At 43.1% G+C, this 16,242-nt stretch overlaps 1 protein-coding gene across 3 annotated transcripts; it reads right to left on the bottom strand.

The window, feature by feature from the left end:
* Positions 1 to 1,909: 1,909 nt before the first annotated feature.
* Positions 1,910 to 13,561, bottom strand: Znf304 (zinc finger protein 304). Of its 3 annotated transcripts, XR_013050789.1 has the most exons (4): positions 13,141 to 13,561; positions 12,315 to 12,441; positions 6,543 to 8,610; positions 1,910 to 6,030 (listed from the first exon to the last, which is right to left on the bottom strand). XR_013050789.1 is itself a non-coding variant. In XM_006980010.4 (3 exons), the coding sequence occupies exons 1-3, from the start codon at positions 13,384 to 13,386 to the stop codon at positions 6,806 to 6,808; spliced, it is 2,148 nt and encodes a 715-aa protein (XP_006980072.3). In that variant the 5' UTR covers positions 13,387 to 13,561; the 3' UTR covers positions 1,910 to 6,805. The 3 variants fall into 3 exon arrangements, 2 of the variants coding, with proteins under 2 accessions (XP_006980072.3, XP_042123410.1); XM_006980010.4 differs by having other exon boundaries at positions 1,910 to 8,610; positions 13,171 to 13,561; XM_042267476.2 differs by having other exon boundaries at positions 1,910 to 8,610; positions 13,141 to 13,543.
* Positions 13,562 to 16,242: the final 2,681 nt, after the last annotated feature.

Below are 16,242 nucleotides of genomic sequence, written 5' to 3'. Positions count from 1 at the left end.
AGAGGTTAAGAGCACTGGCTGTTCTTCCAGAGGTCCTGAGTTCAATTCCCAGCAAACACATGGTGGCTCACAACCATTTGTAGTGAGATCTGGTGCCCTTTTCTGGCTTGTGCACATAATAAATAAAATAAATCTTAAAAAAAAAAAGACTAAACATTGATTATGTGTTGGGTCCACTCTTCTATGGGTGCTGATCTGACCTTTGCAGGCAGGGTAACAAGCACCCAGGCTAGTCTCAGTGCCTGTGCATGCCTAGAGTGCTCAGGGAGTCCAGGGGCACTTCCAGCTCAGTTCCCTGAGTGCACCTGGTGGAATGTGCTGGGCCAAAGCGGGTAGACACCAGGTCCCTTTTCATCCAAATAAAAAGCTGGGTCAGCTGGACCCATAGTTTGACTCATAGGCTCTGGGGCAAGAGGGAATTTTAAGATAGGGAAGCAGGTCCCTGGGGGGCGGGGAGGGGGCTGCAGAATGCAGATGCCTGGCAGAGGGGCTCAATACCTCAGTGTGGCTTGCTTGGAGCTCAGAGCATGAGAAATGCCAGCAGTCACAGAGGCTGGGGACAGATGCCATGCAGACTAGTCATGGACAGACCATGGGGCTCAGATCACATGGGCACCAGATAATGACGGAAATTCAGATTGTTGATAAAAGGACTAGTTATTAATAGATATGGGGGAACAACTCACTGATACAGGATAAGGCAAATTCAGTGACGGAGTCGATGGAAGGATGAGAACCGGTCTCACACTGCCTCACACTGCCTGACTCAGTCTTCACCATCAAAGAGCATGAGAGAGAAGGGCCCTGTGAACATTCTCTCCAGATCTTAAGCTAGCCAAGAGGCCACACCCTAGGGGCTGGTACCCCAAGACCATAGGCAGAATGAATACCTACTACAGTAAGGTTTTGTTTTATTTTTTTTAGACAGGGTTTCTCTGTGTATAGCCCTGACTGTCCTGGAACTCACTCTGTAGACCAGGCTGGCCTTGACCTCAGAGATCTGCCTGCCTCTGCCTCCTGAGTGCTGGGATTAAAGGAGTGCGCCACCACTGCCTGGCTAAGGTTAATAACCAACTTTCTAGATACACAGAAATTGGACACCTGAGAATGGAGGCAGAGTAGGTATATAAGAAATACGGATACTACCACAAGATGGTAGCTCTAAGTACTGTCTGCCTACCTACCTGGGCTTCATTATGCCAATCAAGACATAGTTAACACTGATTTTGAATGCAAGGGTAGTGATGACTAGTGTCAGTTCCAGAATCACAGGAGACATGGTTTAGATCGGAGGTTCTCAACCTCTGGGTCACAGCCCCCTTGGGGTCAAACAATCCTTTCACAAAGGTCTAAGACCATCAGAAAACAATTCAAAACACCAGCAAAATTACAGGAATGCAGCAATGGAAATAATTGTATGGATGGGGATAACTACAATATGAGGAAGTGTGTTAAGAGTCATAGCATTAGGACGTTTGAGGACCACTGGTTTAGAAGGACACTTGCTCTTTGACATTGTTAAGTCTTGAGGCATTCAGAGAACAATGTCCTGGAACTCCATGCTGTTCTTGGGGAGGAGGGGAATCCTTACATTCAAGCATATAATTTAGCACACAGAGCTCTTTGGTGTTTTCTGGTAGGGCCTCAGCAATAGGGCACATTATGTTAAACTAGACAGAGAACTCTCTGCTATCATGTGGTCTTCTCTGAGGCAAATAAAGATCATGCCTATAAATACTACTATCAGTATGCCTATAAATAAAGATCACTCCATGTTGGCAAAACTAAATATTAAACTGTAAACAGAACTAAACGTAATGGATATTATATATATAATATATGCAACATATATGCAATATATATATATGCAACAGCAACATATATGCAATATATATATATGCAAAGCAAAAGATAAGGCAATTTTAAGGTTGGGACATAGCAACATTACTGTCACAAGTCAACATTTTCGATAAAGAAGTATCTGGAAATCTGCAGACCTGTGGTAATATGTTGCTTGTAATCTAAGAAATAAAAGCTTGCCTGAAGATCAGAGGACAGAGCTAGGCACAGAGTTAGCCATAGATGTCAGGCAAGGTGGCACCCAACTTTAATCCTAGCACTAGGGAGGCAGAAGCAGAGATCTGTCTGGATTTCTGTGATTTCAAGGCCACATTGGGCTACATGAGATTAATCCAGTCTAAAAAAAGAAACAGAGCCAGGCAGTGGTGGCACTCACCTTTAATTTCAGCACCTGGGATCATACACCTTTAATCCCAGCACTAGGAAGGTTGACACAGGAAGTGATAAGGCCAAGCAGAGAAAGGAATATAAGGCAGGAGGAGACAGGAACTCAGTCTCTTTCAGGCAGAGGAGTTGGTTAGGTAAGAGGCAGCAGCTGTGGCTTGTTCTGCTTCTCTGATCTTTCAGCTTTCACCTTGAAAGGTTTTTTATTAAGACCAATTAAGGTTTGTGTAACATCTGGCACCCAACATGGGGCACAAATTCACAAAAAAAAGCCACTTGCTTATGGCTATGAAGCCACTGGCACAGGCCAGAGCTGCACTTGGCCAGAGTCTTCACCGCACCTGGGCTGGAGACCCTACCCTGCTGGCTAAGATTCTGTTGCAGCCTATCTGCAGCAAACTCCATAGGCTTTTAGACTCCCAAAGCCACAGAAGTTAGCTGCTTTTGCCTGTTCCCCTGTGCAGAGGGCTGGATCTTTCATTTCTTTCCTCTCCCAGTGGGTTTTGCCTTTCCCTGGGCCCCCTCTTCAGGCTGCTGCCACACCTTCAACTAAATCATCATTGTCAGCAGATTTGGTGAGTCAATTGGGACTTCTTAAAGGGGGAAATTAGTTTTAAAAAAAAGTCAGAATGTTTTCCCCCATTAAATATGGGAAACACTATGACAATGGAAGCAGTCTGATGTCTGACAATACACTAGATGGTTTGAAAATGGAACAATTAAATGAGGGGATATCTAACTTAGATGGGATTCACATAATGTCAATTATAAACATTATTGGTTTGATCATTCTTGTTTTATCCCTAAAAAGTTGGTTTATATGAGTGCCAAGATACAAATTTTAGAAACTTATTAGAACAGATCATAGAGATATTCATACCCAGAGGAATTTAAAGGAGAACCATTCTCAACATTGAATTATATATAAGGTTACAGAGAAACAGCCTAAGGCTCTCAACAGCCAACCTTAATTTATCCAGTAACCTTACAGTAACTACCAAGTGACAGATATCCCCAAGTCTGTATATTAGCTGAATGGACTCCTGTGCAAATGTTAGATTTGAGGAGATTCAAGGAAATAATAGTCTCCATATGGCATGCACTCACCTTTTGTGAAACAGATGTTAAACTCATGATCAACTTGTAATAGAATTATCCCTCAAGAATGGAGAGGTTTGGTTACAGCAGTCTTGGAGGCTGGGCCACAGTTACAGTGGAGGACCTGATGGAAAGATGAGGCTAAGACCATTGAACAACAGAGTAGGGCTAGAGGTATTGAAATTTCCCAAGATCAACTTCTTGGAGAGGATGATTATGCTAATATACAAAGACAATCTTCATATGATGACTACACCCTGGCTTTATGCCATGCAGCAGCCTTGAAAACCTGGGACAGAATTGAAGAAGTAGGAAAGAAAATTGAATTCCAAAGTTCTACAGGTCCCCAAAGAAACTTTCACTGATTTCTTACAAAGATTGACTTCAGCAGTAAATAAAATGATACCAAATTCAAAAGCTAGACAAATTATAGTTGAGTTTCTGGCTTTTGCAAATGCTAATGCACAATACAAAAGGGTATTTAGGCCATTAAGGGCAAGATCAGCATCCTTCGAGGAATGGATCCAAGATACAATCTACATTGAATCTCATGACCATGATGATGCCTGAATAAAAGAGATGATTTCCAGAGGTTTGAAGAAAAATTGTAATGTCAAATGTTTCAATTGTGGTTAACAAGGTCACTTAAAAAAGGACCATTGCTGGCGGTGGTGGTGCACGCCTTTAATCCCAGCACTTGGGAGGCAGAGCCAGGCAGATCTCTGTGAGTTCGAGGCCAGCCTGGGCTACAGAGTAAGTTCCAGGAAAGGCACCAAAGCTACACAGAGAAACCTTGTCTCGAAAAACCAATAAATAAATAAATAAATAAATAAATAAATAAATAAATAAATAAATAAATAAATAAATAAATAAGTAAACAAACAAACAAGCAAATAAGGACTATAAAGAGAAACAATATTTTTGCTAAGAATAATCCCAACAGAACTACCCTCCCTTCTGGATTATGCGGAAGATGTGGCAAAGGCAGACACTGGACTAACAAATATATATCAACAAGGGACAGACAAGGTAATCCCTTCCTTTGCCATAAGGAAATGACCTGAGGGACTTCTCGCACACCCCCATGTCCAATTCCATTCATCATGGAAGAAACTCCTTCCCAGAGCAATTAAAGAACCTAATGCATATTGTAAAAAAAAAATCATACTGCTCTGGATGGTAGAACAGCTATAGAAGAGAAAGCAGACAATTCAGGAGAAACCATGAATCAAAATTGATAAAGGTTAGATTTGGAAGCTCCCCAAAGTTAGCACTGGGGAAGGGTTTTGTTTTTGTCTTTCAGGAGAATGAAGGCTAAGGAATCTGAAGAACACTGGACAAATGAGACATCTGAAGAAAAAGGACAAATCATTCAGAAAAAAATCTCCCAAGAAAGAGTAAATTGGCCTATTGGTTTATCACATATCTAACAGGATAAAATTTCATAAATCTGCCTAAATGTTTCTGCTGTTCTCTACAGACATATAATGCAAATGGTCTTTATGTAGTCCCAGTTCAATTAAAAATTAAAGCTGGCTTTGGAGTTGGAGAATGGCTCTCTCCTTCCCTAAACCCAAGCATGCTTGTTAAAGGAAAATGCAAAATCTCTGTATCATGTCAGAAGAGCCATCTGATATGGGACAGAAGAAAAACCAAAATTAAGGGGCTATTCTATTACTATTAATCTCATGATCCTTTTGTTATATTTTGACTCTTTAAAACTTTTCTTAATGTATGAATTTTATATCAAAATTTATAAGATTTATATATATATATTAACTTTTATCATTTTACTGGTCATATAGAGTACTAACTAATTCTAGAAAAAAGGCTTCATCTAGCTTCCTGTGCATGATTTCAGGTTTGAGTCTCTATCAGTTTTCTACAGTGAACCATGACCACACCCAACAGTGACTTTTGAAGTCTCCAAAAGGATGATGGGTCCTATGACGATGATTTCACCAGGACTATGATAAGGCCACTAAGCTGATAAACACCACCTAAAGATCAGCTTTGGACTACAAATTGCTCAGGACAATTTTGAAGTGGATAGCTAAGATGCTACCACCTCACAGACTACTCTAACCATGACTTGAGACAAGCCCTGCACTTTCCCTTATGCAGAAACTGGACAATAAATGATAGAGCTACCTCTCCCAGGACTTGACAATTAACCAAAAATTTTTCCTTTCAGAATATCCTAAAGATGACTTTGCCCCGACAGCAGAATGTAAATTTACAAACACAACACCCACATTCTCTAGAGATAGGGTGGGTGGTTTTTGGTCGTTCAGTGGGTTAAAGATAATTGTCATTTTTTAGGTGGTTGGTTGCAAGTTGTTATTGATAATGGTCAGGAAAAATGCTAAACAAAGGAGACTGGATTCCAGGCTTTTGTTTGAGAAAAAAAACTCACATAGAAATGATAGGATAAAAGGGTAGATTATTAAAACACTCTGAAAAGAAAAAGGGGAGAATATGGATATAAGATAAAAAGGTAATTATTGAATATACTTTTAAAAAGCAACTATTAGTTTTAAACACTGGATTGGATTTTTATATGTGAGATTAATTCAGTCTAAAAGACAAACAGAGCCAGGCAGTGGTGGCATTCACCTTTAATTCCAGCACTTGGGATCATACACCTTTAATCCCAGCACTAGGAAGGTTATTCCAGAAAGTGATATGCTGAGCAGAGAAAGAAAGGAATATAAGGCTGAGGAGTTGGTAAGAGGTAGTGGCTGTGGCTTGTTCTGCTTTTCTGATCTTTCAGCTTTCACCCTGATATCTGGCTCCAGGTTTTTATTAGGACCAATTAGTTTTTATTAAGACCAATTACTTCAACAGAGACCTTAGCTGGGTTCCTTTTAGTCAAAGCTAGCTACTTGCTCAGATTCTAATTATAAAGGGAGGAAGAGAAGCCTCAGCGGGCGCTGGAACATTCATGATTACCTGTAGGGGACAGCAAACAAATATTTGCCTTCCTAGGACAGAATGGACTGATGAAAACAGATGGATATAATGAGATGGCATCCATAAACTTTGGCAGTGACATAACTCAAGAGCCATGAACAGTTTAGAAAGTTGAATACATCCTATAATAATTTCCTATACATGATATTAACTGGGAATCTCCCCTGATAGATAGAATAGACCAGGTTAATCTGCAGGAGGATGGGTTCTGCATAAATAGTACTTACTGAGCTTTGCTTTGAAGTGACTATTAGCTTACAAAAGGGAAGAGCAGATTTCTCCCTTGCCATAAGGCTTTTCTCTAGGATGACTTTGTTGTTGTTTTGGTTTTTCAAGACAGGGTTTCTCTGTGTAACAGCCCTAGCTGTCCTGAACTTGCTTTGTAGACTAGGGTGGCCTTGAACTCACATAGATACACCTGCCTCTGCCTCTCGATTAAAGGTGGAATTAAAGGTGTGCACCACCATGCCTGGCTGAACTATTTTTCATGCTAAACAAGTTTGAGAGGTACAGCTAAGAGGTCACTAAAGCTGTTGCACACACGAGGCCTTTTTTCCATGTGCACTTTCTGGTGTCGTGTAAGATGAGAACTTCTGCTAAAGGCTTTTCCACAATCAGTGCAGACACAGGGCTTTTCTCCAGTGTGAACTCTCTGGTGAACAATGAGGCTAGAATTGCGACTGAAGAATTTCCCACATTCACTGCACTCATAAGGCCTGGCTCCAGTATGAACTTTCTTGTGCTGAACAAGGTGGGAGCTACTAATGTAGGTTTTCCCACAGTCCTTACACACATAAGGCCTCGCTCCAGTATGAACTCTTTGATGTACAATGAGGCTAGAGCTATGACTAAAACATTTCCCACATTCACTGCATTCATAAGGTTTGGCTCCAGTATGAATTCTCTGGTGTACAATAAGTTGGGAACTTTGACGAAAGAATTTCCCGCATTCACCACATTCATAAGGCCTTTCTCCAGTGTGGATATTCTGGTGCTTTACAAGCGTGCCTTTGAGGCGGAAGGCCTTCCCACATTGACTACACTCATAGGGCTTTGTACCAGTGTGAATTTTCTGGTGATGAACAAGTGTGACTTTGTAGCCAAAGGCTTTCCCACACTTGCTGCAAATATAGGGCCCTTCTCCAGTGTGGATTTTCTGGTGCTTTACAAGTGTGTCTTTGTGACTGAAGGCCTTCCCACATTGACTACACTCATATGGCTTTGTACCATTGTGAATTATCTGATGCTGAACAAAGGTATCTTTGCAGCCAAAGGCTTTTCCACACTTGCTACAAACATAGGATCTTGCTTTGGTATGGACCCTTTGATGTTTTATAAGGATAGAATTTTGGGTGAAGACTTTCCCACATTCACTACACTGGTAAGGTTTTTCTCCTGTATGACATCTTTGATGTTGAACAAGTGTGTCTTTACGACTGAAGGCTTTGTCACAATCGCTGCACTTAAAAGGTCTTTCCCCTGTGTGCACTCTCTGGTGCTGCATAAGTGTGCTTTTGTGGCTGAAGATCTTCCCACATTCATTACATGGGTAATGACTTTTCCCACTGTGAACTTTCTGGTGTATTTTTAGATGAGACAGGTGAGTAAAGGTCTTGCCACACTCCTCACATACAGAAGCTGTTTCTCTTTTGTGGATGCTTCTTTGATTAAAAAAAGGTGACGTCTCCTTGAACACATTTCCAACTGGCAGACACCTAATGGGTTTCACCTCAGTAAGAGGTGTATGATTGTCACTGCTCAGGGAGGCATTTCCCTTATCACTGCCTGTGAGAGGCATCCCATCACTGTCTCCTTGGTGTTTCCCAAGCCTGGATCTATGTCTGAGAGGCTCGGGGGACTCAGTCCTTTTGTGCAGATTCACCTCATTGTGCACTGTGCACTGAAGAAGGGTGGAGCTGTTCAGCTGGTCCATCTCTTCTTCTTTGCATGCAAATGGTGTCTCAATCACGTGAACTGCATTCTTCACGCATGACGTTTCTCTGTCTTCCCATCCAATGGGTTTCTCTCCACAGTGCCGCTTCTTGTGCCGGGAAGGTTTTTTAGTGAGTAAGAATCCTCTCGAATTGAGCCCACATCCATGCAGCACCTGCTTAGGGCATAAGCCATGGTGTTCAGCCAGGTGCAGAATGTTCTTCAGGAGCGGGTCATACTTCTCACAGGCGTGGGAAGTTTGCATCGGGAGACTTGATTCAGCAGTCCTGGTCTGTGGCACGGCTTCTCCAGAGATGTTGTGCTCACAAGGAGCCTCCTTGCCATCTGATTCACACCAACAACCTGAGAGCAAAGGAAAGCTGATGACGAGCAGGTTGGCTTTGAGGGGAAGCAGCAGCCTATCACAATGAAAGCCTATCAGCTTGTCTGAGGAGGCAGGATCAGTGTGAGAGTCAGTAGTTGGTATTGGGCATTGAAGGGTCACACAAGGGAGGAACTTTAACACTGAGTAACGATCTACTAATGGTATGTGGGATACAGAACAGAGGGGAGAAACCTAGTTTTCATGGGGGTGTGGGGCAAATGGGTTTCAGAAGGATGTTGGCTGCTGGTCTTAAATGAGCTGGGTAGAAGGGTAATTCCACTCTTACAAAAGTCTGCCTCCAAAGGTTTCCCAAATACTCAAACTTGTTTCCCGTTAAGGCAGGAGAATGTTGTAGAACAACGTAGGTGAAGAAGAGTACATGAGACACAGAAGAAAAAAGCATGAAAATGGCCAAGGGAAGCAAGACAGAAGAGAAGGACAAGTGGGCAGAGAGCCAAGAATGGGGGAGGAAGAACAGAAGTGACATGACAAGCGATGTTGGCAAGAACCACTGCCAAACACAGAACAAGTTCAAGGCTCAGGCTCGATCTGAAGCCAGCTCTAAGATGACATCTCTGCAGCTCTCATCCATGTGGGCCGGACCTTCTTCACCAGGCCTACTCCAGTGTGCCTAAAGTAATGTCTGTCCTATTACACTGCTTTTCTCCAAATAAGCATCTCTGCTGTGGGATGTTCTGTATGTCAAATGTGTTGTTCTGATTGATTAATAAATAAAACACTGATTGGCCAGTAGCCAGGCAGAAAGTATAGGTGGGACAAGCAGAGAAGAGAATTCTGGGAAGTGGAAGGCTGAGGCAGAGAGACGCTGCATGACAAGCAAGATGTAAGGTACCAGAAGGCCACGAGGCAACTTATAGACTAATAGACATGGGTTAATTTAAGATAGAAGAATTAGATAGCAAGAAGCCAGCCATGGCCATACAGTTTGCAAGCAATATAAGTCTCTGTGTTTATTTGGCTGAGTTTGAGCGGCTGTGGGACTGGTGGGTGAGAGAGATTTGTCCTGACCATGGGCCAGGCAGGACTGGAGAAAAACTCCAGCTACTCATCTCCAAATGAGCACCTCCATGGGACCTTTAAGAAAGAAGCTGGCTGGGTGTTGATGGTGCGGTGCACATCTTTAATTCCAGCAGAGGGAGGAGGATCTGAGTTCAAGGCCAGCCTGGTCTAGAGAGTGCGTTCTAAGACAGCCCAGGGCTACACAGCGAAAACAAAACAACAAAAACAAGCCAACAAAAAAGCTAGAAGAAGCCGGGCGGTGGTGGCGCACGCCTTTAATCCCAGCACTCTTGGGAGGCAGAGCCAGGCGGATCTCTGTGAGTTCGAGGCCAGCCTGGGCTACCAAGTGAGCTCCAGGAAAGGCGCAAAGCTATGCAGAGAAACCCTGTCTCGAAAAACCAAAAAAAAAAAAAAAAAAAAAAAAAAAAGCTAGAAGGAAAAACAGGTCAACTGGGTGTAAAGTCCTGGAAAACTGTATCCCTCATTTATGAGAACTGCCCACAGGCTTGTGAGGCTTTTGAGGTAAGGCCAGCAAGATGACTCAATAATTAAGGCACTTGCTGCCAAGCAGCCTGACAGGCTGAGTTGAAGCCCCAGGGACATATGATAGAGTCCTGCAGGTTGTCCTCTGACCTCATTTATGTTTTATGATACACACACACACACACACACGCACGCACGCACGCACGCACGCACGCACGCACACACAATAAATAAAATTTCAAGAGATGCAGACAGATCCAAGGCTGCTCAAAGTACAATTTCTTAGTAACTTTCTAACAGAAACACAGTCAAGGCTGATGTTAAAATCAGTCAAAATCAGGAGTGCTCTGTGACGAGGTCAGTGGAAAGCACCCATCAGTTGCTCAGGATAAAAGTGGAGACAGTTCAGCCCTAGAGGGCGAGGTATCCCGGACACCTCGAGCTACTCAGAACAAGAGCTCTGGTGTTACTTCCCATAGAACATACCTGGTATAGGTGAAGAACACGGAAAACAGTTGTGTTGATAGAACACTCTAGTGGTTTTTGTTTGTGGTGCACTTAAAAGTGTGTAGACGTGCTAGGCAGTGATGGTGCATAACGCTACTCCCTTGGGAGGCTGAGGCAGGTGGATCTCTGTGAATTCCGGGCCAGCCTGGTCTACAGAGACAGGACAGCCAGGACTGTTACATGGAGAAACTCTATCTCAAGAATCCACCGGCAACAACAACAACAAAATGATGTGGAAGAATGACCAGATCAGGGCTAATCTGTGTCAGCCATGGTGGTTTGCATCCAAGAGGGTATTGGGAGGATCAAGCTGAGTCCCCGCATTCCACCCTCAGCGATGACTCTTAAAGGCTCACCTCCTCTTCTGTAATCAGCTCTGGGCTAGTGAGGGGTTTAACATTCTGATGCCAGGTACTACAAAGCTGTTTGTCCAGAGTATAAGCAGCATCTACCACAATAGCCAAAGGGCATGCATAAAAGGAGACAGAATAATCATGTAAATAACAAGAACAATAATTTTTTTAAATTAAGTTATTAAAAATATGTTTATTTTGTTTGTATGAGTGTGCCTGAGTGTATGTATGTACACCATATGCATGCAGGTACCTGGCAAGGTCAGAAGAGAGTGTCACTTCTCCCAGAACTGGAGTTAAAGGTGTAAAGCACTGGATGTGGGTGCTTGAAATTGAACCCAGGTCCTCTGGAGGAGAGTCAAGTGCTCTTTACTGCTGGGCCTTCTCTCCAGCCCCAACAATCTTTTTTGTTTTTATTTTTTTTCTACTAAGGGGCCTGGGAAACAAATCATTAGCCAATTATGTCACCCACAGAAGGGACAGGATTGGATAAGACATTAACCTGGGCTTGTGACAGCACAGCATAGTGACAGAACAATAAGAACTATATAGAGACCCTGAGTAATTCATTCTCTCTCTCTCTCTCTCTCTCTCTCTCTCTCTCTCTCTCTCTCTCTCTCTCTCTCTCTCCTCTCTCTCTTCCTCTCCCTCTCTCCCTCTCTGACACACACCCACACACCCACACCCACACCTCCCTAAGATATGAGCAAACATTGGCAAAGACATGAGTTGGTAAGAAGTCCTATGGATGGCAGCCTGAAAGATGGCTGCCACTGATCTCTGCCTGCGAGCACTATGGCCCTCATGGAAGCCTCTGCCCCTGTCATAGGCTGGACTTACTAACTCAGGTACAAGGAAGACCACCTTTAAGATCAGTCTCCCAGTCACTTTCTAGAATACAAGTCACCTTCCTTGTTCTGAGGTTCATCACACAACAGACATGACTGAGAATCATGCTCCCAGTTCAACATCCTACACATCCTTGTAAGCAGATTCTTCCAAAGACAGGTTTTCAGAAGACACCAGAGGTCTATGTGACAGCTTAACTGAAACCCCATCTCACTCTGAGCTAAGCAGTTCCCACAATCTAAAGGGATTAAAACGGAGCAATAATACCTCACACCCCGCCGCCCCCGCCAGGCAAGGTTTCTCTGTGTAATGGCCCAGACTGTCCTGGAACTTGCTTTGCAGACCAGACTGGCCTCAAACCAGAGTGCTGGCATTAAAGGCATGCACCACCACACAGGCTGAGACAACTTTTCAGTGTACTAAGCTATTAAATTTGGAATCTACCAAGTAGCAATGAGACAGACACTTACCAAGTGTGGCCACAAGTGAAAAGTTCTCCAACATCACATTGAGGTAGAGTAACCTCTGTGGCTCATCAAGGAGTTCCCACTCCTCCCGGGAGAAGTTGACGTATACATCCTCAAAGGTTACCCGGCCCTAGCATGATGGAAACAGTTAAGCCCACGAGAAGCATCTTCCATAGAAAACACCCTTCAGTCTATCTCATATACACACATCCCTTTATCCCTCCCCTCCCCAAGTCTACCATCTTACAGGATACACTAAGCCATGAAACTACTGATGTCTACTCTTTCCCTGTGTCTCTCATTCCACTGTGTGCAGAACATCAAAGAACCAGGTAATGTGCAAATCGATATTATCTGAACATGGAGTCTTAAGCCAGCAAGATGGCTCAGTGAGGAAAGCCACTTGCCTGCTTGGTAAGCCTGATGACCTGAGTTTGATGCCCAGAACCCATGTAAAAATGAAAGAGAAAGTACTCCACAAAACTGGCCTCTAACCTACACACACACACACACACACACACACACACACACACACACACACACACACACTGAATCGAGAGGTCTGCTGTTAAAAGCTGTGCCCCAGCCCCTGCATCTCTGCACTGAATTTCTCAGTCACAGTCACCCTTGGGAAGGAAACTCAGATCTGAGGCTCTCAAACCTCAACTGGAGCCTGAACCTCGGTTCTCAGAAGGCTTCTGAAACTCCTCACTGTTACATCTGAGTATTGTCCGCCAATGCTAAGAAGCAGGACCTAGCGTTCCCCTGACTGGGTGCTAATACTCAGGGAGAGGAAGCAATGAAGCCGAGACGTCCAGGACACACAAACCTCTGTATCTGGGCGAGAATTTCCAATCACCTGAGCACGGTCCATCTGTGAAACAGCCAAGTGCGCAGGCAGTGGGGGCGCCCTGTCGCAAACCCACACCTGGGGCGCCCTCAGCCTGCACGGTGCACCAACGCCTACAAGGCTTAGGGGACTGACTCTAGGTGCGACCAGGTTAGGAACTGCCAGCTGATCGCTTCTCGGCCTTTTGGCTAAGATCAAGTGTAGGAACTGCCAGCTGTCACACATGCATGGAGAAAGATGCTTTGGTTTTGCTGTATTCCCTGCTGGGCTCCAATGTGATCCAGCTAGCCCACTCCTAAACCAGTTTAGAGGACAGCCGGCAGCAACCCAGACGTCACAATTGTGGCGACGGAAGTCCCGCCTGGTCCAATCTTGCCCTTGGCCTAGGACTGTGGGTAATGTAGTTTCTTCCCTGTACCCTGCTATGTAGCTGATCCTGACTCTTTTAGGCCACTGCCTGGAGAGAAGAAAGATAGAGAAAATAGTATCTTAGTCCACCACCCTCCCCTTGTGTGGAATTCACTCTGAATTCTCTGCTACTTGGGTTAATGCCATTACTCAGGTATCTCCAGCACACACCTTATTCTTTAACCCTCCTGCTTCTGAGGTCCAGGGAGAGCTGCTTCGCATCTATCAGTCTTGGGGATGGAGGTTTTAGTTTTTCAACACGTAGTGGGCTTCATTCATGGGGCCCTTGCGTTTTAAATGAAATGGTCCTCTAGTTCATGGGCCCCAAATTTGGGTATCTCGGTTGACAGAATAGCGACTTCAAGAGAGAGCTTAGTGTTTAAGAACACTTGCTGCTCTTGCTGAAGACTCAAGTTGAGTTCCCAGCATCCAGCAACATTAGGTTGCTCTTGGCCACCTGTAAAACTCACTCCCGGGGGATCCTGATGCCCTCCTCTGAAGGCTTGGTTCTGCCTCAACTGAATGAACCAGGCTCTGCTGACTTCCCAAGGGAGCCTTTATCCTTTTGAAAGAGGTGATGGGGGTGTGTCGGAGGCGGGGGATGCTGGTGGGGAGTGGGAGGAGGGATGAGAGGGGGATCTGGGGTTGATATGTAAAATGAATAAAAAAAATTCTTAAATTATTTAAAAAAGTGGGTACCACAGTAATTACTAGTAAGCTTGATGCTGATCTTGCTAAACAGACAAATCCCTAGAATAACAGGTATGGAAAGGATGACACATGACTGATTTGAGTACATTTTCACGAGTGTTGGAGCTTCTGAGGTCTTGAATATATTGGGTCTGTAAGGCTACATACATGCCCTTGTGAATATTCACTCTTGATCTCATTAATCAGGTGGTGAGTGGTAAAATGTAGCAGAGCTGAAGGATAGAATTCAATAATTACTTGGCGAACAGGATAGAATGGTCATGTTGAAATTGGTTTGCTTTTAAAATGAGCAATAAATTAAATACAAAACAAAAAGAATACAAACAGGCTAAGAGAAGGCTCACAATCACAGAGAATTGCTGTTCTTGCAGAAGAACTGAGTCCGGTTCTCAGGACCCATAGTGGATGTTTCTCACAACCATCTGGAGCTCCAGCTGCAGAGGATTCAACATCCTCTTACATGCAAATGTGCAAATACCCAAACACACAAAGAAAAAAAAAACTTAAAAAAAAACAAATAAAAACTCAAAAAAGAAAAACAAAAAATCATCAGGCCACTGTGAAAAAGACACAACATAGAAAGCTTGAGACATCCTTTGACCATGCAAATTTCCCTCTTGCTTGGAGTTTGTAACTTAGATTTCAGGTGTTACAGTAGCCCCAGAAGGGGAGTGGCTTGATTCTTGTACCTAAATTGTTTCAACAATGTGGCTCATGTTCTGGAAGTCTAGAATTGGACATATCATATGCTCAAGCCATATCTTAAACGAACTCAGTATGAGTGTCAAATGAGATGTCCTAACAATGATCTCCCACAGTGGTCATGAGTCCCAGATAAGGCTCAAACTGAGCACATCCCACATAACTTCATTGGGATATTGTTTGGTTTTTCTCTGGACTCCAGCCAATGAGCTTCTTTTGTTTATTGAATCTGTTTCATTGAAAAGTATAAAAACAGAAAGATGGAAAGTGCAACAGCTGACTAGACATGACAAAAGAAAGACATGGTATTTCAGATCAATAGACATTAACCAATATAAAGAGAAAAAGGAAAAGGGAGAGCCCAAGAATGCATGGGACAATAACAAGGTATTTAATCATTTGTACTACTGAAATTCCTGGAAAAAAACAACAACAAAGAATTCAGATGAAAAAAAGTAACTTTAAATCTCCCAAGTTTGGCAAAGGGCATAAACTTTCATAACAAAAGAAAAATCAACACGAATCAAAATAAATTCTCACAGCTGGGATCCCATTATTCAGGACACTGAGACAGGAAGAGTGCTTCAAGTTCAAAGTTAGGCTGGGTTCAGTAGTACAAGATCTGCCCCGACTATATATCAGGACACTATAAAAAAAAAAACAATGAAAAAGAAACTCAAATTTTTCATACCTGGTACACCACAAACTATTGAACATTACAGAGAAAAGCATTTTGAATATACCTCAACTGAAACAACAGATTATAAACAGTTCAATTGGTAGATTTCTAATCAGAAACCATAGTTGAGAGAAGGAATGGAAGGGATGGAATAATACTGAAAATATTCTCCCAATATAGATCCTATATGACACAAAAATTACATTCAAGAAAGAAGGGAGGCCATCCTTAGATGAAAGAAAATGAGAACGTCACCAGCTTAGCATAGACAAAATCCACTAAATAGAAAGGAAATATTAACAGAAGGTTTGCAATCTCAAGAAGAAGAAAAAAAAAAAAAAACAACGGAATGGGTCCAGGTAAAAGGGAACTGTGGCAATAAGGCATGTATACGCCAAAGTGCTAAATGTTATAGTATGCGAAGGTCATGGATTGGTTCGGTTATTTGACGATGACAGTAAACACATCACTCAGGAAACCAGGGAAAACATCAATAAAACAACAGCAAGGACTAACAACACAAAATCTAAACAAAATTATACACTGGCTATTCTCAGAATGCAAGTCTGGTTTGACATTCA

This window comes from Peromyscus maniculatus, chromosome 1 (assembly GCF_049852395.1).
Source record: "Peromyscus maniculatus bairdii isolate BWxNUB_F1_BW_parent chromosome 1, HU_Pman_BW_mat_3.1, whole genome shotgun sequence".
Taxonomy (NCBI): domain Eukaryota; kingdom Metazoa; phylum Chordata; class Mammalia; order Rodentia; family Cricetidae; genus Peromyscus; species Peromyscus maniculatus.
Note: the sequence above shows the minus strand (reverse complement) of the source record. Positions and strands in the feature narration are given on the sequence as shown.

Excerpts from the sequence above, each read along its gene's own strand:
- Znf304 (XM_042267476.2), bottom strand. The coding sequence starts at position 13,386 with ATGTGTGACAGCTGGCAGTTCCTACACTTGATCTTAGCCAAAAGGCCG. Across the intron at positions 12,442-13,140 it reads ATTCTCGCCCAGATACAGAG|GGCCGGGTAACCTTTGAGGA; the intron begins GTTTGTGTGTCC and ends CCATCATGCTAG. Across the intron at positions 8,611-12,314 it reads TTCACTTGTGGCCACACTTG|GTTGTTGGTGTGAATCAGAT; the intron begins GTAAGTGTCTGT and ends CTTTGCTCTCAG.